The 24,851-nt window shown below is 39.0% G+C and overlaps 1 protein-coding gene and 1 pseudogene across 5 annotated transcripts in view; both read left to right on the top strand.

The window, feature by feature from the left end:
- Positions 1–24,851, top strand: part of TESK2 (testis associated actin remodelling kinase 2) — a 139,281-nt gene that overhangs the window by 51,073 nt on the left and 63,357 nt on the right. For all 5 annotated transcript variants that reach the window (XM_027537433.1, XM_027537429.1, XM_027537430.1 and 2 more), the window contains one exon: positions 18,160–18,281. In XM_027537433.1, coding sequence (XP_027393234.1) covers positions 18,160–18,281 — 122 coding nt within the window. The remainder of the gene's footprint in view (positions 1–18,159; positions 18,282–24,851) is intronic.
- On the top strand, positions 18,935–20,020 carry LOC113882531 (annotated as a pseudogene).

Genomic DNA, 24,851 nt, shown 5'->3' on the forward strand with positions numbered 1-24,851 from the left:
AAGATTTTCTCCTCTCCCCTACCTGGACCCATGCAGTCTGAGTTAAAAGCCCATATACTGTGTCTTCACAGAAGCCTATGTTACCTTTAACATAGTCTTTTGAAATCATCTGATTAAGTGTCTTGTCATCCTACTTAGCTTCAAGCTCCATAAGAACAGGGACTATGTCTTATTTACCTTTGTTTCTCTAAGATACAGCATTATGCCTGGAACAGAGTAGGCATTTATTCATCCATCTATCCATCTGTTCACACCAGACACTGTGTTAAGTGCTAAGATACACTGATGATTAAAACTTGTTAATCCTGACCTTGTGGAAATTATAATCCGATGGTAATCATTTATATTAACATTAATTAAGTGCAAGGGTAATTGCCACACAATGGGAAGGATAGTATATTAGTTATTTATTGCTGCATAACAATTTTACCACTGATGCAGTGGTTTAAAAAGAACACATATTATTATATCTGTTTCTGTAGTTCAAGAGTCTAGGTATGACTTAGCTGGGTCCCCTGCCTCAGAGGCTCACAAAGCTGCAATCAAGGTGTCAGTTAGGGCAGCTGTCTTATGTGAGGCTCAACTGGGGAAGGATCTGTTGCTAAGCTTATGTGGTTGTTGGCATCATTCAGTTCCTGGCAGACTGCTGAACTGAGGGCTGTAGCTCCTTGCTGTGTTTCCTTCTCCATGTGGCAGCTTGATTCTTCAAAGCCAGCAAACATGGGAGTCTCCTAGCAAGTTATGGGCTACAGTCTTATGTAACATCATTGTATTTAGGTTGCAGTTAACTTTCTTTTAACAAGTATTTATTTTTATTTATTTGGCTGCACCCAATGTTAGTTGCAGCATGCAGGATCTTTGATCTTTGTCACATGTGAACTCTTAGTTGTGGCATGTGGGATCTAGTTCCTTGATCAGCCCTCTGCCTTGGGAGCATGGAGTCTTAGCTACTGACCCACCAGAATTCTTCTTTAATTTTTCTTTAATTCTTTAATTCTTCTTTAATTTTTAAAAAATAATTTTATTTATTTTTGCCTGTGATGAATCCAAGGGGCTAACACTGTATTACAGAGATTTCCAAAAGAGAATAGAGAAGAGAGAAGTTCCTTCCCATCTCCCACTACCTTTTTAAAAGGAGTTTAGCATTGAGAACCCCGGGAGAAAGGATGATAGCAGTCCAAGGCTTCTTAGGGTTCTGTACTTTGGAAATGGTCCTTGTTACATATCCTTGCTGTCTGTCAAAACTGCTTCTTGCTAAATTTCCTGCTGTTTTTCTTGTTGCATTTATCTGGTTTTGCAACCTCTTTGAGGTACAGTGAGGTTTCAGAGAGGGAGGTCTCATGTGGAGGTTCAGGGTTTTGGGGTAAAGTGGTATGTTTTAAAGGAGACTATTTGTATCACATTTATTCTTTTTTTTTTTTTTTTTTACATTTATTCTTAAGGTTCACTCACAGTAGTGTATGATTGTAGCTTTTGGCCATATTCCATCCATTTACTATTTCCTCCAGAGCTGATGTGGAAAGTTGGGCTACTGATTAGTAAAGAATTTTGCAGATGTCTCTGGGGGATGAACTCAGCACTAGGTAACATCGGGGGATGACTTATCAGGTTGAGAGTTTTACTGTGTGTGTACTGCTATGCCGAAGTAGCTCCCAAGATCCTTCACCTTAATTGATAATCCAGCTAGAAAAACAAAAACTGGAAGCACAGAAGTTATATGTACAACTTGGATTCACTCAGTGCATGGGTGTATTTTTGTTGACATTGATATATGTGAAGGCATGTGAGAGATATAAAACACTGATTTTAGAATTTCCCTGGGGGTCCAGTGGTTAGAAACTGTGTTCTGTTTCGAACTGAGCCAAAGGCCCAGGTTTGATTCCTGCTTGGGGAACTTAGGGTCCTGCAGGCCTTGTGGTGTAGCCAAAAAAAAAAAAAAAAAAAGCTTATCTTAAAGCATATTATTTTTGCAGTAAGGAAGGTGAGAGGGTTGGTTGCTTCCCCTTTGAGATCTCATAACACTCTGCTGATACTTTGAGTGTGTAATAAACATTGCATTTATTTGCTATCTTAATCATTCATTCATTTACTCCGCAAATATATAGTTAGTGTTCATTAGGTATTGGAGAAGGCAATGGCAACCCACTCCAGTACTCTTGCCTGGACAATCTCATGGACGGAGGAGCCTGGTGGGCTGCAGTTCATGGGGTAGCGAAGGGTCGGACATGACTCAGCAACTTCCCTTTCACTTTTCCCTTTCATGCACTGGAGAAGAAAATGGCAACCCACTCCAGTGTTCTTGCCTGGAGAATCCCAGGGACGGGGGAGCCTGGTGGGCTGCCGTCTATGGGGTCACACAGAGTCGGACATGACTGAAGCGACTTAGCAGCAGCAGCAGCTCATTAGGTATAGGACATTGAGCTAGTGTTAGGGATAGAGAAATTAATAAAATCTCACCCTAAATGAGCTCTTTGCTTAGGGTGAAAAAAAGGAAATATATTTAAAATATAGTACTTGCTAAAACAGAGCCTGTAGCAAGAGCTTCAAATTACTTAATATATAGTTAGTAAGTGTGTGAAAGTATGCAAAGGCTGCCAAGGAATTTAATATGGGCTTCCAGGACAAACTTTGTTTAAAGGAGTCAGAGAAGGCTTCTCAGAGGAGGTCACCAGTGAGTTTTCTAGAGGAAGAAAGAGCTTGTCAGGAAGACAACCAGGGAAAAGGGTATTTCAAGCAGGAAGAAAAGCATTTGTGGAGGCACAGGGGATTAAGAGCATGGAATATTCTCAGAGTGGTGAGTGAAATGGGTTTGGTTCAAGTCTGCTGCGAGCATGGAAAGAAGTGGGAAGCCTGTGATGAGTCTAGAAAGGTAAGCAGTGACCTGAAAATGAAAGATTTCTGGAGATATGTTTTCTTTTTTGAATAATTTTATTATTTATTTATTTTGGCTGTGTTGGGTCTTTGTTTCTGCCTGGGATTTTCTCTAATTTTGGCCAGTGCGGGCAGGGGGGTCTGTTCTTCACAGTGATGTGCAGGCTTCTCCTTGTGGCTTCTCTTGTTGCCAAGCATGGGCTCTAGGCGCTTGGGCTCCAGTAGTTGCAGCTACTAGGACACAGGCTCAGTAGTTGTGGGGCATGGACTTAGTTGCTCCTTGGCATGTGGGATCTTCCCAGACTAGGGTTTGAACCCATGTTTCCTGCATTGGCAGGTGGATTCTTTAGCACTGAGCCACCAAGGAAGCCCTTGGAGATATGTTTCTTTATTAGTTTTTTTCTTCTCCCAAATCAGCTTTTGGTTTGTTGACCTTTATTATTTTTTCATTTTCTATTTCATTAACTTTTGCTTTTATCTTTATTATTATACTTTCTTTTTTCCTTAGAATCTTTACTTTATTATTATTATTTTTTAATATTTGGCTCTTCTGGGTCTTCTTTGCTGCTCACAGGCCTTTATCTAGTTACAGCAAGCAGGAGCTACTGTCTAGTTTGGGTGTGTTGGCTTCTCACTGCAGTGGCTTCTCTTATTGCAGAGCACAGGCTCTAGAACATGGGCTTAGCAGTTGCCAAACATGGGCTTAGTTGCCCTGTGGCATGAGGAATCTTCCCAGACCAGGGATTGAACCCATGCCCACTGCATTGGCCCATGCCTAAGCACTGGACCACCAGGAAAGTCCTCCCTAGAATCTTTAGGTTGAACTCTAAATTATTTATTTTTAATATTTTACAGATCAGTTAGGACTGTCTTTGGCAGTTATGTTACAGAAATCAGAACACAATGGCTTATTCATATAATATATTAATTTTTCTCAGGAAATCTTGAGAAATTCCTATGTTTTACAACTGCTTGAGGAAGTCATCAACAATCTAGGCCTCCACTAGTTCTCTTTAGTTTGTGGCTTTTGTCCTCTTGCTCTTGATGCAAGCACCACATCTATGCTTCAGCAGATAAAAAGAACAATTTCATCAGGAAAACATTAGCATTCTGAGAATCCTCCACCAAGCAATTCCCACTTCCATGTCCTTACTAAGACTAGGACATCTGTCCACCCTAGCTGCAGGGAAGGGAAGATTGAACATTTTAATTAAGCCACCTAATTGGAGTTATGTCAGTCAAGAAATGGGGACAATAGATGTTGGGTAAACAATTAGTATTGCCTACTATGCTTATTTTTATTTATCTCTTTATTGTTGATTTTAAATTTTATTTCATTGTGTTCTGAGAATGTGATTCAATCATTATGATGTAGTATCCATGCATTTGGTAAATTGTTTTCTCGTGCATGCAGTGGTTTTTTCCTTAGAACACTTGTTTTGAACGCTTTCAGGTCCACTGTTCTTTGCATTATCGGAATTCAGGTGCTGGCTCTGCCATTTGCTGGAGCTCTGAAAAAGTCTTGTTTAATCTCTCTTTGCCTCAGTTTCCATAGCTGTAATATGGGAAATGTTAGTAATATCTCATAGAATTATTTTGAGGATTAGCTGAGTTAAAACATATAAAGCAGTTACACAACAGAACCTAGTATGTAGCAAGTGGTGTAATTTTAGGTGTTAGAACAGGTTTTTAAAACCTAACTCTTAATTACCCTGAAATGAAATTGATAGGGATCTGTGGTTCTGTTGTTTATAATTATATACGATCAATGGTAAACATAATTGATTATATAAGATCAATGGTAAACATCATTGATAAAATTGTATGATAAAAGAAGAGTAAAATTAAATTAGTAAAAATATAGATTTCAGTATGCACATTTTGGGGCCTGACTATGCTGGAGTCCGTGGGGTCACGAAGAGTCAGACATGACTGAGTGACTTCACTTTCGATTTTCACTTTCATGCATTGGAGAAGGAAATGGCAACCCACGCCAGTGTTCTTGCCTGGAGAATCCCAGGGACGGGGGAGCCTGGTGGGCTGCCATCTGTGGGGTCGCACAGAGTCGGACATGACTGAAGTGACTTAGCAGTAATAGCAGCAGCATGCTGGAATACATAACAAAATAGTTGGATGCTTTTACCTTCTTAAGCATGACTAGTTCTAGTTTTAAGAGAAGACAGAAGCCACTCCATACAAAAAAAAAAAAGAACAGAGATGCCATACAATATTAGAATAAAAGTGTAATTAATAGACCAGACTTATTTGTATGTGATAAAGGAAATAGGAACTTCAGTTGAAATAGGAATAGCTTGCCAAGACAAATTACAGATTGATTAAGGAGGTATAATATATTTTTGCCAAGTTTATCAGATGTTCATTTAATTTGGAATGTTTCATTAGAGAAAAAAGTTGGCAGAATAGGCACAATGCCCACAAAGTTTGTGGGCAAAGCAAAAATACACTTTATACATATATACTTTTAAAATTGTATTTATTTATTTCTGGCTGTGCTGGGTCATGGTGGTTGTGCCCAGGTTTTCTCTAGTTTTGGTAAGAGGGGTCTACTCTAGATGTGGAGCACGGGCTTCTCGTGTTGCAGAGCATGAGCTCTAGGGCGTGCAGGCTTCAGTAGCTGCAGCACACCGGCTTAGTAGTTGTGGCACACAAGCCCTGCATGTTGAGTCTTCCTGGACCAGGGATCAGATCCGTGTCCTCTGCACTGGCAGGAGGATTCTTAACCGCTGGACCACCAGGAAAGTCCTATGTATGTTTGGTGTTTTAAAAAAGGCTAAATAACATGGAACTCTGCTCAATGTTATGTGGCAGCCTGGCTGGGAGGGGGGTTTGGGGAAGAATGAATAGATATTTATGTATGACTGAGTCTCTGCGCTCACTATTCACGGAAAACTGTTATGACATTATTAATTGGCTATGCTGTTGGTGTTGTTTAGTCACTAAGTCCTCTCTGACTCTCTGTGACCCCATGGACTGCATGCAACTCATCAGGTTCCTCTGCCTATGGGATTTCCCATGAAACTGGAGTGGGTTGCTGTTTTCTTCTCCAGTTAGTTGGCTACACCCCAATACAAAATAAAAAGTGTTTTGTTTTTTTTTTTAAAGGCTAAATAAATCACCATAAATATAAAAATTGCAAATGGATCTGATACAGATGTGTTATATTGGGATTCAGGAGCAGCACTATCATTGGTGGTCTGGTTTTCTGAAATGAGGACCAATTCTTAGTGATATTCTCAACAAAACAAAAAGCAGTTTTCCTTAATTTACAGGTAGTTAGTTGCATTCCTAGGAAGTTCAGTCTATACTAATACCATGCAAGGTGACTTTGTTTTTAATGTAAAATGGAGTTAGAGTCCAAGCTTAGATAATAATAAATGTGTTCTTTATTTACATGAATATCTGGTAAGACATTTGCATTTTCTACAGCACATGGAACAATGCTTCCTTGTACATGACAGTCCTGTAGCTGCAGGATGTCTTAGCATCTCAGGCCTGCAGCACTCCCTACCCCCAGTCATTGTTAGAACCAAAACATTTCACCCGAAAACTTCAAAAACACTTCTGAAATGAGGGGTTATAGCTTCCTTTGAAGAGTACTGTTTAAACTTTATTTGCCTAATATTAATGTTGCTATACCAGCTTACTGTATATTTACTATAGGCTCACTGTGACTTCTTGGTTGGAAGTCCTAAGCTACTCGTCTAATAGTTAACTTCATGATTAATTACTTTGTTACAGTTCTTGCATTGTTGTCGTTTTTATTACTTAATTCTCCCTTTAGTATTTCTGTGAGCTGGTCAGAGGCTTATGCTTTTCTTCCCCTCTAGAAAATAAGTGTCCTGACTCAAGTTAACCATTTAAATTCAACAAACATTTTTTGAGCAGTCAGCTACTAGATGCTAGGCACTGTGCCAGAGAAGAATTTCTCAATTTGGTTTCATACCACATTGCTAAAGCTCAAGTTATTGCATGTAGTTTGTTGTTTTAAATTACTGAAGTACCAGCATATGCAAATAATTTAATTTGAAAAATATAAATTAAGAGCTGAATTAGAGGCACCCCTGGAGAAGAAATGGCAACCCACTCCAGTAGTCTTGCCTGGAGAATCCCAGGGACAGAGGAGCCTGGCAGGCTACAGTCTATGGGGTCATAAAAGTTGGACATGACTGAGCGACTAAGCGCACACACACACACACAGAGCCACCCCAATTGAGGCTTCCCTGGTAGCTCAGTGGGTAACGAATCCACCTGCCAATGCAGGAGACAAGGGTTTGAACCCTGGGTTGGAAAGGTTGCCTGGAGAAGGAAATGGCAACCCACTCCAGTATTCTTGCCTGAAGAATCCCATAGACAGACGAGTCTGGTGGGCTACAGTCCATGGGATCACAGTCAGACACAACTGAGTGACTGAACAGCAGCACCTATGTTAACCGTCATTGTCACTTGTATGTTAATATGCTTACTTGAATGGGATAAAAACGGGTAAAGTAATAACTAGTGGCTATAAGATTATGTATAACCTGTAATCTGCCTTTTGAGTCTACAGTTTGCAATCTACTAGTGTCTGTTGATAGTTATATAATAATTGCCATGCTTTTCTTTTCTGATTAGCTTTTAATGATTTTTGATGAAAATCTAGATTTGTCCATATGAAAAGAAGTCTTGCTTCTCAGAAGGTGTGTATTGCGGGTGGATGGTGGGAGGAACTGAATAGCTATTCTCGGAATAAATGAATAATGAATAAGGCAGTTTTTGCCCTTAAGCATATAGGAAGTTGTTGCATATGCATTCTGTGTTTTTGGGAGGAGGTAAGTTCAGGATCTTCCTAGTTGCCACCTTGAATCAGAACTGCCCTTAGATATATTGGAGATAAGTGGACAGACTAAGAGCATACAATATGCAAGTGCTGAGACTTCCCTGGCGGTCCAGTGACTAAGACTCTGCTCTTCCAATGCAGGGGGTCCAGGTTTGATCCCTGGTAAAGGAATTAGATCCAATATGCTGCAACTAAAGATCCTGTGTGCTGCAATGAAAATGAATCTCCTGAGTGCTACAACTAAGACTGGCGCAGCCAAATAAACATTTTGAAAAAATATGCAAGTGCTGTAACAGAGATAAATAAGAACAGAGTATTAAGAAAACAGAGTGGAGCCATCTAACTTTTCTTGAAATGAACTGAGATTTTTCTCGGGAAAAATGATGTTTCTTATAACTTGAATAATTGAAAGGAATTTGGAAGGGAAATTAGGATAGGGGTTAGGGGGTTGAGGATTACATCAAGGCAAGGAGAATAGAATGTGTCAAGGAAAGGAAAAGTGGATAGGGTGATGCATTTAGAAATAATTACAAGTATTACTATATAATAACTAAAGGTAAGGGGAGAAAAGGGCTTCCTAGGTAGCACAGTGGTTAAGAATACACCTACCATGCAGGAGACTTGGGTTTGATCCCTGGGTCAGGAGGATCCCCTAGGGGAGGAAATGGCAATCCATTCCAGTATTCTTGCTGGGAAAATTCCATGGACAGAATAACTTGGTGGGCTGCAGCCCATGGGGTCACAAAGAATCAGACATAATTGAGCACACACTGAGCACTGAAGGGGAGAGGATGGTGGGAATATACAGGGAGAAGTTGATGGATTTAGTTTTGCTAAAAGGAGTTTGGACTTTATTCCCCAGGTAATGGTGAGCCACTGAAGAATTTTAAGCTGGAGAGCAACAAGATAACTTTGCAATTGGGGAACAAAAATTGCTGGGAGATCTGACAAACTGATGTCTCATGTTGATATGTAATAGCCTTCTCAGCATCTAGCACAGTGATTTATATATGGAAGATGATAGTATGACAAAATGCGGTCCACTGGAGAAGGGAATGGCAAACCACTTCAGTATTCTTGCCTTGAGAACCCCATGAACAGTATGAAAAGCCAAAAAGATAGGACACTGAAAGATGAACTCCCCAGGTCGGTAGGTGCCCAGTATGCTACTGGAGATCAGTGGAGAAATAACTCCAGAAAGAATGAAGAGATGGAGCCAAAGGAAGAACAACACCCAGTTGTGGATGTGACTGGTGATAGAAGCAAAGTCTGATGCTATAAAGAGCAATATTGCATAGGAACCTGGAATGTTAGGTCCGTGAATCAAGGCAAACTGGAAGTGGTCAAACAGGAGATGGCAAGAGTGAACATCAACATTTTAGGAGTCAGCGAACTGAAATGGACTGGAATGGGTGAATTTAACTCAGATGACCATCATATCTACTACTGTGGGCAAGAATCCGTTAGAAGTTATGGAGTAGCCATCATGGTCAACAAAAGAGTCCAAAATTCAGTACTTGGATGCAATCTCAAAAATGACAGAATGATCTCTGTTCATTTGCAAGGCAAACCATTCAGTATCATAGTAATCCAAGTCTATGCCCCGACCAGTAATGCTGAAGAAGCTGAAGTTGAACAGTTCTATGAAGACCTACAAGACCTTCTAGAACTAACACCCCAAAAAGATGTCTTTTTCATCATAGGGGACTGGAATGCAAAAGTAGGTAGTCAAGAAACATCTGGAGTAACAGGCAAGTTTCGGCTTGGAGTACAGAATGAAGCAGGGCAAAGGCTGATAGAGTTCTGCCAAGAGAACGCACTGGTCATAGCAAACATCCTCTTCCAACAACACAAGAGAACACTCTACACATGGACATCACCAGATGGTCAATACCAGAAGCAGATTGATTATATTCTTTGCAGCCCAAAAATGGAGAAGCTCTATATAGTCAGCAAAAACAAGACTGGGAGCTGACTGACTGTGGCTCAGATCATGAATTCCTTATTGCCAAATTCAGACTTAAATCGAAGAAAGTAGGGAAAACCATTAGACCATTCAGGTATGACCAAAATCAAATCCCTTATGACTATACAATGAAAGTGAGAAATAGATTCAAGGGAGTAGATCTGATAGATAGAGTGCCTGATGAACTATGGACTGAGGTTCATAACATTGTACAGGAGACAGGAATCAAGACCATCCCCAAGAAAAAGAAATGCAAAAAAGTGAAATGGCTGTCTGAGGAGGCCTTGCAAATAGCTGTAAAAAGAAGAGAAGTGAAAAGTAAAGGAGAAAAGGAAAGATACACCCATTTGAATGCAGAGTTCCAAAGAATAGCAAGGAGAGATAAGAAAGCCTTCCTCACCAATCAGGGCAAAGAAATAGAGGAAAACAACAGAGTGGGAAAGACTAGAGATCTCTTCAAGAAAATTAGAGATACCAAAGGAACATTTCATGCAAAGATGGGCTCAAGAAAGGACAGAAATGGTATGGACCTAACAGAAGCAGAAGATACTAAGAAGAGGTGGCAAGAATACATGGAAGAACTGTACAAAAAAGATCTTCATGACTCATAATCACAATGGTATGATCACTCACCTAGAGCCAGACATCCAGGAATGTGAAGTCAAGTGGGCCTATGAAAGCATCACTATGAACAAAGCTAGTGGAGGTGATGGAATTCCAGTTGAGCTAATTCAAATCCTAAAAGATAATGCTGTGAAAGTGCTGTACTCAATATGCCAGCAAATTTGGAAAACTCAGCAGTGGCCACAGGACTAGAAAAGGTCAGTTTTCATTCCAATCCCAAAGAAAGGCAATGCCAAAGAATGCTCAAACTACTGGACAATTGCACTCATCTCATATGCTAGTAACTGCTGCTGCTGCTGCTAAGTCACTTCAGCCGTGTCCGACTCTGTGCGACCCCAGAGATGGCAGCCCACCAGGCTTCCCTGTCCCTGGGATTCTCCAGGCAAGAACACTGGAGTGGGTTGCCATTTCCTTCTCCAATGCATGAAAGTGAAAAGTGAAAGTGAAGTCGCTCAGTTGTGTCCAACTCTAGCGATCCCATGGACTGCAGCCTACCAGGCTCCTCCGTCCACGGGATTTTCCAGGCAAAAGTACTGGAGTGGGGTGCCATTGCCTTCTCCGTATGCTAGTAAAGTAATGCTCAAAATTCTCCAGGCCAGGCCTCAACAGTATGTGAACAGTGAACTTCCAGATGGTTTTAGAAAAGGCAGAGGAACCAGAGATCAAATTGCCAACATCCGTTGGATCACAGAAAAAGCAAGAGTTCCAGGAAAACATCTATTTCTGCTTTATTGACTATCCCAAAACCTTTGACTGTGTGGATCACCACAAACTGTGGAAAATTCTGAAAGAGATGGGAATACCAGACCACCTGACCTGCCTTTTGAGAAATCTGTATGCAAGTCAAGAAGCAACAGTTAGAACTGGACATGGAACAACAGACTGGTTCCAAATAGGAAAAGGAGTACGTCAAGGCTGTATATTGTCACCCTGTTTATTTAACTTATGTGCAGAGGACATCATGAGAAATGCTGGGCTGGAGGAAGCACAAGCTGGAATCAAGATTCCTGGGAGAAATATCAATAACCTCAGATATGCAGATAACACCACCCTTATGGCAGAAAGTGAAGAAGAACTAAAGAACCTCTTGATGAAAGTGAAAGAGTTGAGGGAAAAAGTTGGCTTAAAGCTCAACATTCAGAAAACTAAGATCATGGCCTCTGGTCCCATCACTTCATGGCAGATAGATGTGGAAACAGTGTCAGACTTTATTTTTCTGGGCTCCAAAATCACTGCAGATGGTGATTGCAGCCATGAAATTAAAAGACGCTTACTCCTTGGAAAAAAAGTTATGACCAACCTAGACGTCATGTTAAAAAGCGGAGACATCCTCTAGTTCATCTAGTCAAAGCTATGGTTTTTCCAGTAGTCATATATGGATGTGAGAGTTGGACTGTGAAGAAAGCTGAGTGCCGAAGAATGGATGCTTTTGAAGTGTGGTGTTGGAGAAGACTCTTGAGAGTCCCTTGGACTGCAAGGAGATCCAACCAGTCCATCCTCAAGGAAATCAGTCCTGAATAGTCATTGGAAGGACTGTTGTTGAAGCTGAAACTCCAATACTTTGGCCACCGGATGAGAAGAACTGACTCATTTGAAAAGACCCAATCCTGGGAAAGATTGAAGGCGGGAGGAGAAGGGGATGACAGAGGATGAGGTGGTTATATGGCATCACCGACTCAATGGACATGATTTTGAGTAAACTCCGTGAGTTGGTGAGAGACAGGGAGGCCTGGTGTGCTGCAGTCTATGGGGTCTCAGAGAATTGGACACGACTGAGCTACTGAACTGGACTGATAGTATTTGCTATTTGAATGTGACTGAGAAGACTAATGAAATATTATCAGTTACTTTCAAGCTCTATGCACACACTTGGCCAACTCTTAGTTCTTGGCTTAGTTTGTAGTTTTTGTTTGTTGATTTTTTTTTTTGGATCTTTTTCTTTTTTAATCATTATTATTTTAAAAAATCAATCAATTATTTTTGACTCTGCTAGGTCTTCAGTGCTGCTCAGGCTTTTCACTAGTTGCAGTGAGCAGGGGCTACTCTTTGTTGTGGTTCTCAGGTTTCTCATTGTGGTGATGGTATCTATGGCTTTTTTGGGTTTTTTTTTGTTTCAGCTTACTACTGAAACATTCTTAGGACTTAGGACATATAGGGTACTTGGACTTCTGAGCATGTTGAAAGAAGCCTCTGTTTTGTAGAGCTTTCATCTTCTGATATACATAATATATCCCTCATCTAGATCATGTGTACGTTATACACACCAGTGATTTGTTGTTGTTTTGGTCAGTGCGTTTTGTAAAAGGCCCAGAAAGGTACTAGTCAAGCTTGAAATAATAACAGCTTCTGGGGATGAGCACAGAAGATTGGGATTAATGAATCTAATAGTCAAAAGGGACTTTACTTATGTGTATTGTTTTAATGTGTTACAAAGAAAATATATGCATGTATTACTTATTTAGTTAAAAATGAATATAAATTCAATGTTTTCTATTAGAAAATTAAGGCAAGTATATTATGGAAGAAAGTAGAAAATGAAGAAACACAAAAGCAAGAAAATAATCATCGATCTACTGTCAATGACAAGCATCATTAATATTTTATAAACTTACTTCTACTTCTTTTTGTTTTGACATAAACTTAGGCATATGCTGTATGCAGAATTTTTTTCCCTACAATTAAAAGCTAATCTTTATTTCCTAATTTCCTAAATTCATGTAAGGAAATAAAATTCAGTTTTTACTTGTTTATTCCAACTTTTGAAAACTTTTTCAATCTATAGAAAATTGAAAGAATAATGCAATAAACTCCTAAGTCCCTTCATCTAGATTCATCAGTTGTTAATATTTTGCTACATTGCTTTATCTATCTGTATTTTTTTGGACAGACCACTTGAAAGCAAATTGCAGACATCATAACACTTAAATACTTTAGTATGTATCTTCTAAGAATACATTCTTTTACAAAGCCATATCATTATTTATACATTAGACAATTAACCTTAATTCAGTAAAATAATTTAATGTACAACTTATAACTTTTGGATCCCGAATTCAGTTAAGATTTCATCTGTTTCATTTCAGTGGTTATGACTGTTAATCTCTTTTAATCTAGAATATTCCAGGACTTCCCTGGCAGTCCAGTGCTTAAGACTCTGTGCTTCCATTGCAGGGGGTATGGGTTCAATCCTTGGTTAGGGAACTAATATCCCCCATGCCATGAGGTATGGCCAAATTTTTTTTTTCATCTAGAATGTTCCCCCACATTTTGTTTGTTTGAAGAGTACTGTACAGTTGTCTTTTAGATATTCTGAATATGTCTAATTTTTTTCTTATGATGCAGTTCAGTTCGGTCACTCAGTCATGTCCAACTCTTTGCGACCCCATGGACTGCAGCACGCCAGGCCTCCCTGTCCATCACCAACTCCCGGAGTTTACTCAAACTCATGTCCATTGAGTCGGTGATGCCATCCAACCATCTCATCCTCTGTCATCTCCTTCTCCCCCTGCCTTCAGTCTTTCTCAGCATCAGGGTCTTTTCTGATGAGTCAGTTTCTTATGATTAGATTTGAGTTAAACATTTGGCAAGTATATTCCATTGCTTCAGAACGTTGATAATGTTGCATGTCTCACTTTTGCTAATAACTGAATTTCTAACCCCTTGATTAAGGTGCTAGCCGCCAGACCTCTCCATTATAAAGGTCATCTTTTCCCCTTTGTGATAAATAAATCATCTTGGAGGCCAATACAGATTTGAATATTGCTCTTTTCACTTAAAATTAGTATACATTTTCTATATCATCTCAAAATCACCTGATATGCTAAACTATTACGAACATATAGTTTCTTATTTTTAATAAAAACAATACCTATTTATCTGAATACTATGTGCCAAGCACTATGTTAAGTACTTTATACACATTTTTTTGTTTCTTTAACATAACAACATCAGTTTATCCTCCAAAGGAGATAGAGACTATCATTCTCTTTATTTTACAACAGAAAACTTCAAAAGAAGTCACTCTAAGCATTAAAACTTGGATTTGATCTGCTAATATTGACAGCTTGAGTACTTCACCACTCTGCTATGTTCTTCTTTAGAAAGTAGATTTGAAGATCCTGTGGTAGTATCAGCTAAGTTTAAAAATCAAAGAGGGATAGTAATTTTCTTACCTTGGTGATTCTCTTCTCTTCCCTCTCTATCTCTTCTTTCTTTTCTTCCTTTCTTTATTTATACTTGTGGTAAAGTATATATAAACTTTACCATCTTAACCATTTTTAAGTGTACAATTCAATTCCTATTTTTGTGTCACCATTCTCCAGAACTGTTTTCATCTTGCAAGGCTAAAACTCTGTACCCATTAAACAATTCTGAATTCTTCCCCTCCCTGCAACCCCTAACAACCACCATTCTACATTCTTTCTGTTTGAATTAAACTATCTAAGGAACCTCATATAAGTGGAATCATAAGTATTTGCCTTTTCCTAACTGGCTTACTTCACTTAGCATAATATCTTCAAGGTTCATCCATGTAATAGCATATGCCAAAATTTCCTTCCTTTTTAAGGCTGAATAATATTCCCTCACGTGCCACATTTTGTTTATCTGTTTATCTGTTGATGGACTCTTGGGTTGCTTCTGCCCTTTGCTTATTATAAATAATGCTGTTTTGAACATGAGTGTACAAATATTTTTTTGAGACCCTTTTTCAGTCCTTTTGGGTTTGTACCTAGAAGTAGAATTGCTGGATCATATGGCAGTTCTGTTTTTAATTTTTTTTTTTAAAAGGTATTTAAAGATATCAGTCTCTTGGAAATCCTCTTAGTAGTAGTAACAATGATCTATGTGTAGAGGACAAACTTAAGCAGAAATTGACCTTCCCTTTATTTTGAAAATCTAAGTAGGTTTGAGGGCTAACAATTTTTTGTGGTTTTGACAACTTGGAATGAAGATCCTCCTGGATTTAGACAGGTTCCCTATGTTTAGTGGATCTCTATGTGTTTTTTTTTTGTTGTTTTTTTTTTTTTGCCTTCCTCTGAGGCATGTGGGATCTTAGTTCACTGACCAGGGATTGAACCCACGTCCTCTGAATTGGAAATGTGGAGTCTTAACCACTGGACTGCCAGGGAAATCCTGTGGACCTCTATATTGGATGATACCTTTTTCTTTATCGCCTGTAGTCAGTTTTGTGCTTCAAAAATCTGTCCAAATCTATTAATTCTTGGAGATTTCACTGAAGTCCCATGTTGTTTTCCCCTAAGTGCATCAACATTCATATAGATACCTCTTGTGATGTATTTGAGTCTTTATTCTCTTTCTTTACTGATTGGTCAAATTGCTTATTGTTTGTCCTTTTCTAGATGGCTAATTCCAGAAAATTTAAGCCAAATCTTGTACTGCTTTTCTGTTTATATCCTCCCCTGATACCTCTGCCACCAAAAAGAGAAAAAGAAAGAAAAGCACTACCCCGAAAGAAATTACCTGGATAAATGAATGATGCACTGGCCCTTAAAAAGTATGTTAGAAGTATCATTTAACTAACCGTTCTTGTTTTTGTTTTTATTGTGCTCTTATGATGTGCCAGGCGTTTTAGGTACTGCAAAATAAAAATTAATACAATATAGATCCTGGCTTCAAAATGGTTTGTAGCCTAGTGAGGATATATTTATGCACAGAACTGTGTCTTCAGTGGTATACTGTTGTTCTGAGGCAGTATAAAGAAGGAAACCACAAACAGTTCCTAGAGACAGACAAGGAAGACATCAGAGAGGAAGGGGATATTTGAGTGTGGCCTTCAAAGATAGGTAGAATTTGAGGGGCTAGAAGAAAGAGGAAAATATTTTATGCACATGAAAGATATACAGTGTTAATGAACATGTTCATCTCCTTGTCCACTTGTTTAAGGAAGTAGGGTTTTTTGTGATTAATTTGAAACAACTTTTTTTATCCCTAAATTTCACACATTGTTTTATCAAAGTTTCTTAAAAGCAGACATTAAAAAAAAAAGACCTCAAGAGTGATAGTTTTCAGATGATAGAAAAAAAAAAAAAAGAGGAGTGACTTTCAGAATGGAGAGCCCTTATTAAAAAACAGATGTCTTCTGTAAATAAAGCTGGAAAAATACTGTCAGTGTGTTCTTTGTATATAAATGTCTCTTTTAACTTATCCATGCAGGATCTGAAAAGGAAAGCCACTTCTCTTTCATCAGTCACGAGGTACATGACAACAGAATCATTGATGCACTCGGAAGAGAGTTGTGTTCCAAATCTCACTCAGGGATCTAGAAGAGGGGAGAGACAGCCAGTGTTGTGCTCAGTTCTTCTGATCAGGGTTCCTGTGGCTCTGAGTGTTTTAATTCTTCCTTCCCCTTCTTCTGTCTAGACACTCTGAAACATTGTACCTTTGAGTTTTAAGATAAGCTGTGTTGTCTGTCCTATATTAATAGCTATACTAAACTTCTGAGGCTGTTGTCCTGTCAAAGAATTTCTGGAGATTGAAGAATTAAGTAGATTTTTGTGTTTTCTATTGGAATTTCCACTTGGTGAAGTAGAAATAATATCCTGAAATGATACTCTGAAAGTCCATAGAATGATGACAGTTGTGCATGGCATGTCCCTGTTGTACATGATCTGAAATGAATTTTTTTTTAACCAGTAAGTAATGAGGTCTTTTGGAAAAAGCAATGGCAACCCACTCCAGTGTTCTTGCCTGGAGAATCCCAGGGATGGGGGAGCCTGGTGGGCTGCCGTCTATGGGGTCACACAGAGTCGGACACGACTGAAGCGACTTAGCAGCAGCAGCATCAGCAATGAGGTCTTTGGTACTTTGTAACTTTTCTACAGCCTCATTCATAATTGCCCAGTAGGAAACACATATCTAAGTGAATAATTGAGCTTCTTTTGGTTAAGACAAAATATTTTCTCTTATTTTGTTAGTCTCTCATTTTGATTCTCTCTCATTTTGATACGCCTGAGACTACTTTTGGAGACTGAAAACATAGTTAATTTTCTTGCAGGCAAAGTGTTGAGTTTTTTAAACCTGTGGAGTGTGCATTGAAATTATAAAATAATATTTTTACATGTAAAATAGATTGAGTTCTACAGAGGATGAATGTTTTAGAAGTAGACTTTGCTCTGTGTATATGGGTAATGGCGTAAGTGGTGTGGCTCAGGTTTTTTGTATCTGACTTGATTGTGTGTAAATGATTATAAGGAACTTTGGGTTGGGTTACTCAATATTAGGTCCAGAAGATTCACTGCCTTCTTTCTATATTTAACATGCAATAATTTTTTCTGTATATATATACATTTTATGGTGCTTGGGAGAGATTTTGAGGCTGTGGGTTTAGTGTCCTATAAAGACAGTTTTATAGTTCATTAAGTGTTATAAAACTCCACGAAAGAGAATTTCTGGTTAGTGTCCTAAGGCTCAGAAGCATTGGCCATGAGGAACCAGCCTAAGACATTTTCCCCATTTTTCTCTAAGGTATTTTTTTTAAGACATCGTGGTTTTTTTCTTTTTTTTTAAGTAAACTTTTTATTTTGTATTGGAGTATAGCCAGTTAACAATGTTCTGATAGTTTTAGGTGGACAGCAAAGTAAGAAGTCATGATTTCTTGAGGTATAATCATGTATTTTCTAGCCAGCTTAATATGAAACAGTTTTGGTCTTCAAAGGAATAAATCCATCTTTGTTAACGGTTGTGAAACCCTTATGTAATCAGATTTTATAGAAAAACATCCCTTACCATGTCTGTTTTATCTGAATTGGCAGTAAAACATCTCAGCATGCTCTACATGTGGAGACTTTGACCTCATATACAGCTGCCGTCCTTGAGTCTCTTGTTTTATTTTATTTTCTAGGTGCGCCACCGAGCTTCCGGCCAGGTGATGGCTCTTAAGATGAACACGTTGAGCAGTAACCGGGCAAACATGCTGAAAGAAGTGCAGCTCATGAATAGACTCTCCCATCCCAACATCCTTAGGTAATGGCTTTTCCTTCCTTCCAGAGATCAGTGAGAAAGCTGAAACATTATTGGAGACTTGTTAGAATAGTATTAATAGCTGAAAAGAGGGATTCCAGGTTTCATGCTGAATCTGTCTTGCTGGAATTTAGCTGTGCTGTAGGTCTTTTTCTACCTGTTGAGACTTAATTTTCTGGTAATTAACTGCATTTAATAAGGCAACTTTTGGGAATTCCCTTAGCAGAGCCAGAAAGCTTTTTTGGAGGAGGCTAACTCAAATTGGAACATGAAGTTTAATAGGATTTTAGAAGATAGGGAAAGAACTCAGAAAGGAACAAAGTTGTTGTTTAGTCGCTAAATTGTGTCTGACTCTTTGTAACCCTGTGGACTGTAGCACACCAGGCTTCCCTGTCCTTCACTATCTCCCGGAGTTTGCTCAAATTTATGTCCAGTGAGTTGGTGATGCCATCCAATCATCTCATCCTCTGTCTTCCCCTTCTCCTTCTGCCTTCAATCTTTCCCAGCATCAGGGTCTTTTCCAGTGAGTTGGCTCTTCGCATCAGGTGGCCAGAGTATTGGAGCTTCAGCTTCAGCATGAGTCCTTCCAATGAATATTCAGGGTTGATTTCCTTAAAGTCACTGGTTTGAGTTCCTGGCTGTCCAAGGGACTCTCAGGAGTCTTCTAGAAACTCAGAAAGGAACAAAATAATAACAAATGAAGCATAAAGGTAAAAGTCCAAAGCTTTTTAAGGAGTCAGTGAATTAAAAGCCCATTTGGCTATGGAGTATGCAGAAGAGGAGAAAACTAAGGCTCCTACTGAAACCCTTAAGAAAAAAATGAAGAAATTTTGAGGACTTCACTGGTGGATAGTGGCTAAGACTCCATGCTCCCTATGCAGGGGGCCTGGGTTTGATCTCTAGTTAGGGAATTAGATCCTGCATGCCACAACTAAAGATTCCATATTCTGCAAGTAAAAGATCCCACATGCCGCAACAAAGATGGAAGATTGTGTGTGCTGCCACTATGACTGGCACAGCAAAATAAATAAAATTAGAAAACAAATATATTTTTTGAAATGGGAAGGAATTTTGCAGAGCTGAAGATCAGGTGCCTATGAAAGAAATTTGCCCAAAAGATCCTTCAAAAGGTAAGGAATGAAGCTTATCTGTAAAGAAGTTAAGTGCTCTCACAAAGAGTATATAGGCAGATGTACAGAACTGCGATTCTGATGGCTAGGATGGCAAGAAAAGCTGGCAGTTTCTATGCACATGCAGAGCCCAAACTGGCATTTGTCATTAGGATCAGAGGCATCAGTGTTGTGAGTTCACAGATCTGAAAGACGTTGCAACTTCTTCACCTTTGTCAAGTCTTCAGTGGCACCTTTGTTAAGATTGACTATGCTCCATTTAACATGCCATGGACCGTGGAACCACATATTGCGTGGTGGTAACTAAACCTGCAGTCAGTAGATGAATTGATCTACAGATGTGGTTATGACAAAATCAACAAGAAGCAAATTTCCCTGACAGATAACACATGGATTGCCTGATGTCTTGGTAAATATAGCATTATCTACATGGAGGATCTGATTTATAAGACCTATACTGTTGGAAAATTCTTCAAAGAAGGAAACAACTTCTTGTGGCCATTCAAATTCTCTTCTCCATGAGGTGGAATGAAGGAAAAGACCACACATTTTGTAGAAGGTAGAGATGCTGGCCACAGAGAAGACTAGATCAACAGCTTGTTCAAAGGATGAACTAAGATATCTACTATGATTATTTTTGTGATCTGGTCAGGGAATAAATAGAGCAATTTATTGGACTGAAAAAATTTTTGTTAATAATAACAGCAATGAGAAAACCACTTATTGAAGTCTTCCTTGTATGCTGGCTGTTTTGACTGTTTAAAGATTTAATTTTCACAGTTTTTCTCCATTGGAGAAACTGAGGCCAAGAGATATGTGTTGTCTGAGGTCTGTAACTTTGAGGTAGGACTCTTTCTACCATGTTTCTCCTAGAAGAACTTTTTCTTTCATGTCTCTCCTAAAGGATTTGACGGGATAGCATTGGTAGATAAATTTGGAAAGGTAGAACTGGGCCATTCTATGCAGAAATGTTTTGCCCAAAGCCATGAAGATTATATTTTATGTTTTATGTGTTGAATTCTGAGCAGGGATTAGATGACAGAGGGTAACTAATGGCAAATTCAGAATGGTTTAATGATGGGGAGACTGGTGGCCAAGAGATCAGTTAGGGGACATCAGTGTTTCAGATGGTTGAGTCTTGTTTTTTTTTTTTTTTTACTATTTAATATATAGTATACCATATAGTATATGTTGTTTAGTCGCTAAATTGTGTTCAACTCTTTGCAGCCCCATGGATTGTAGCCCATCAGGCTCCTCTGTCCATGGAATTTCCCAGGCAAGAATACTGGAGTGGGTTGTCATTTCCTCGAGATGGTTGAGTTTTGATTTGATGTTCTGCTTAGGAATTTTTAAGCTGATTATATTGTCATCTCGTTTAAAAAGTAGTGTTTTATTATTATTGTAGAAATGATACATCATCACTGTGGATGATTCATTGAGAAAATAGTATTCGCAAAAACAGGAAAATAAAAAATGGTCCTTAATCTCAGCATCTAGGCATCAAGCTAGTATTAACATTTGATATATTTTCTGCCAATCTTCTTTATTCATCACTTATTTTTTTGTTCTCTTCACTATGAACTTGACTGGTAATTGCATGGGAAGATTGACTCTAAACAAATTTTATTTCCTGACAGCAAAGTTTAAATATGTAGTTGTTATATAAAGAAGTAGAATACTATACAGTGTACTGATTAAAAATGGAGGCTCTGGATTCCAGATCAAGCTGCCTGAATTCAAATCCTGGATCTTGGGAAAGTTATTTAACCTCTGAGATCCTTAGTTTTCCCATGTATAATGAGGATAATGACTGTAAATCCCTCGTAGAGTTGTTATTGAGGATTAATTTAATCCATATAAAGCACCCTGGAATAGTACTTGGTTTTGTTAAGTGTCCAGTAAATGTTAGCTATTATTATTAGTTTCTTTTCCTCTGGCTAGTTCTTTAAATGGCTCACTGCATCCCATCTGTCTTTTATCATTCATTCACTCACCAAACATTTGTTGAGGGTCTACTGCTGTTTCTAATACATTCAAGAGTTTTCTGCTAGAGTGATGCTGTTGAATAGAATAGAACTTTCTAAAATGATGGAAATGTTCTTTATCTGTGCTGTTCAATAGCTTCATGTGGCTAATGAGCATTGAAATGTGGCTAGTACAAAGAAGGAACTGAATTTTTTGTTTGATTTTATTTAAATTGCCACAGGAAGCTTAGCAGCTACTATATTGGATAATCCTGGGCTTTCAGTCTATGCACATCTTTGCTCTTGTTGAATACCATTCCTATTCCAAGTCTATACTATTCCTAGACCAAGTCTCCTTGGTCTACTTTCTCAGCCTATCTTTTTTTCACCTCGTTGTTCAGGAATGACACGCCCTTCCCTTTTAACTTACAAAAAATCATATTCTTTGCTGTGAGCTAAGTTTTCTAACATATAAAATGTAATGTTAATTCTATCTTGATCTTCACAATAAGCCAACAAATGAAATTATGTATATAAAATCTATAGATCTGTTATAATCCACAGTAAGCATATAATACATGAAAATTACTATACTGATTGTTAACCATGGTGGGTTTTCATTTTGATGGTGACATTTTTTGTCCTGCATAAGCCATCTGTCTCAAATATAGTACAGTTAAAAGCCTGGAAGTGTATTACTTTTTAAAAGAAGTTCTAGTTGTTTATATCTTTCATGTTTTCATGCCTTTACTTTCATTGTATATTTTGAATACAACAGAAGGAAATTATCCTATCAAGGGGGCCTAGAGCAAGCAAAGTCCTCTTGGCTTTTGTTAGCCAGAGGAGTCCTATAGTAGTAGAAGCATTTATTATACTTCCCTAGGACTGATGTTGAAGCTGAAACTCCAGTACTCTGGCCACTTGATGCAAAGAGCTGACTCATTTGAAATGACCCTGATGCTGGGAAAATTGAAGGTAGGAGGAGAAGGGGATGACAGAGGATGAGATGACTGGATGGCATCACGGACTCAATGGACAAGAGTTTGAGTAAACTCCGGGAGTTGATGATGGACAGGGAGGCCTGGCGTGCTGCACTCCATGGTGTCTCAAAGAGTCGGACACGACTGAGCGACTGAACTGAACTGAGGATGCACAACTGTGTCCCAGTCTCAAATTCTTAGAATTTTTATTTCCTTAATGGTTTTCTGTGTGGATCACAATAAACTGCAGAGAATTCTGAAAGAGATGGGAATACCAGACCACCTGAACTGCCTCTTGAGAAACCTGTATGCAGGTCAGGAAGCAACAGTCAGAACTGGACATGGAACAACAGAATGGTTCCAAATAGGAAAAGGAGTACATCAAGGCTGTGTATTGTCACCCTGCTTATTTAACTTATACACAGAGTACATCATGAGAAACACTGGGCTGGAGGAAGCACAAGCTGGAATCAAGATTGCCGGGAGAAATACAATAACCTCAGATATGCAGGTGACACCACCCTTATGGCAGAAAGGGAAGAAGAACTAAAGAGCCTCTTGATGAAAGTGAAAGAGGAGAAGGAAAAAGTTGGCTTACAGCTCAACATTCAGAAAACTAAGGTCATGGCATCCAGTCCCATCACTTCATGGCAAATAGATGGGGGAACAGTGGAAACAGTGGCTGACTTTATTTTTCTGGGCTCCAAAATCACTGCAGATGGTGATTGCAGTCATGAAATTAAAAGATGCTTACTCCTTGGAAGGGAAGTTATGACCAACCTAGACAGCATATTAAAAAGCAGAGACATTATGTTGTCAATAAAGGTCTGTCTAGTCAAGGTTTTTCCAGTGGTCATGTATGGATATGAGAGTTGGACTATAAAGAAAGCTGTGTGCTGAAGAATTGATGCTTTTGAACTGTGGTGTTGGAGAACTCTTGAGAGTCCCTCGGACTGCAAGGAGATCCAACCAGTCCATCCTAAAGGAGATCAGACTTGGGTGTTCATTGGTAGGACTGATTTTGAAGCTGCAGCTCCAATACTTTGGCTACCTGATGCGAAGAGCTGACTCATTTGAAAAGACCCTGATACTGGAAAAGATTGAGGGCAGGAGGAGAAGGGGACGACAGAAGATGAGATGGTTAGATGGCATCACCGACTCAATGGACATTGGTTTGGGTGGACTCTGGCAGTTGGTGATGGATAGGGAGGCCTGGCGTGCTGCGGTTCATGGGGTCGCAAGGAGTCGGACACGACTGAGTGACTGAACTGAATGCTTTTCTTTTTTTTTTTTTTTTGCTGAAGCAAGGAATACAACTTTATTTGGAAAGCTAGGCGTCCTAGAAGATGGCAGGCTAGTGCCCCAGCGTATGATCTTATATGGGTCTGAATGCCAGTTTCTTTTATAGACAGAGTAGAGTAGGAGGTGAGGACAAGTGAAAGTGAAAGTGACGTCGCTCAGTCGTGTCCTACTCTTTGTGACCCCATGGACTGTCTGTCCATGGGGGTTTTCCAGGCAAGGGTACTGGAGTGGGCTGCCATTTTCTTCTCCATGAATGCTTTTCTAATCGTCTTAGAAATTTACTGTTCATAGTTTATATTTTTTGTGATTCAAATTTTTTGTTCCCATTCGTTAGTATGGCTCTTAGCTTATTTTCAAGCTGTTAGTACACGTTAGTTTGTTTTTAGAGGTACAAAAGCTGAGACAGAAATATGCACCAAAGTTTTCCTTCATTATGAGATTTAAATTGGGAAGAATCCATTTCTTGGAACCCTAGGATTTTCACCGACTTGTGTCCTCAGGGGTTTAACCTCAGGAGGGAGGTGGCTGAGCAGATGAGCCTTTCGGTTTCCATCTCTGCTTCATCCAGCCAGAGAAGCTGTTTTATATTGAACTTCCATCTAAGAATTTTACAGAAAAGATCTCCTACTTAAAAACAAAGAAAAAGTTGAAATTTGCTACATTAGTGATTTTGAAGGTGTACTTGGGAAAAAAGGCTATCTGCATGAGCTGCCAGATGGTGAGCATCTGATCCTCTGGGCGTGAATTGGTCCTCTGCTGGCACAGCTATTTTGTGCCCAGCATGAGTGAATGAGCTGAACCTTTGCAGTTTTATTTCTCTCTTTTTTCTTGACCCCAGCCTCCCTACTTCCTCTTTTCTTTTTATCTTTCTCCCTCCTAAGATTTCTAGTTGGAAGGAAGAGAGTGGCCCTGGTGAGACACAGAGGCAAGTAGATGTGTGTATTTTGTTTGTGTGTCTATATTTTTTTAATACATGGATACAGTTAAGATTGTTTTATCATCAGTTGCTCTAACTTATCAGTTGAGAAAAAGAACAATAAACTGCTTTGTTGAGGGCAGGGACCGATAGTTTGGACCTCTTGTGAATAAGGTTGTTTATGCCAGGAAGTCTTATGCTCAAAGATCTGTAACCCAATTCTGTGCGCTGCTCACTTCCACTCCCCAATGGCCTTTTTGAAGACTTGTACCAAGATTTGT

The sequence above is a fragment of the Bos indicus x Bos taurus genome, chromosome 3, assembly GCF_003369695.1.
Source record: "Bos indicus x Bos taurus breed Angus x Brahman F1 hybrid chromosome 3, Bos_hybrid_MaternalHap_v2.0, whole genome shotgun sequence".
Classification (NCBI taxonomy): Eukaryota; Metazoa; Chordata; class Mammalia; order Artiodactyla; family Bovidae; genus Bos; species Bos indicus x Bos taurus.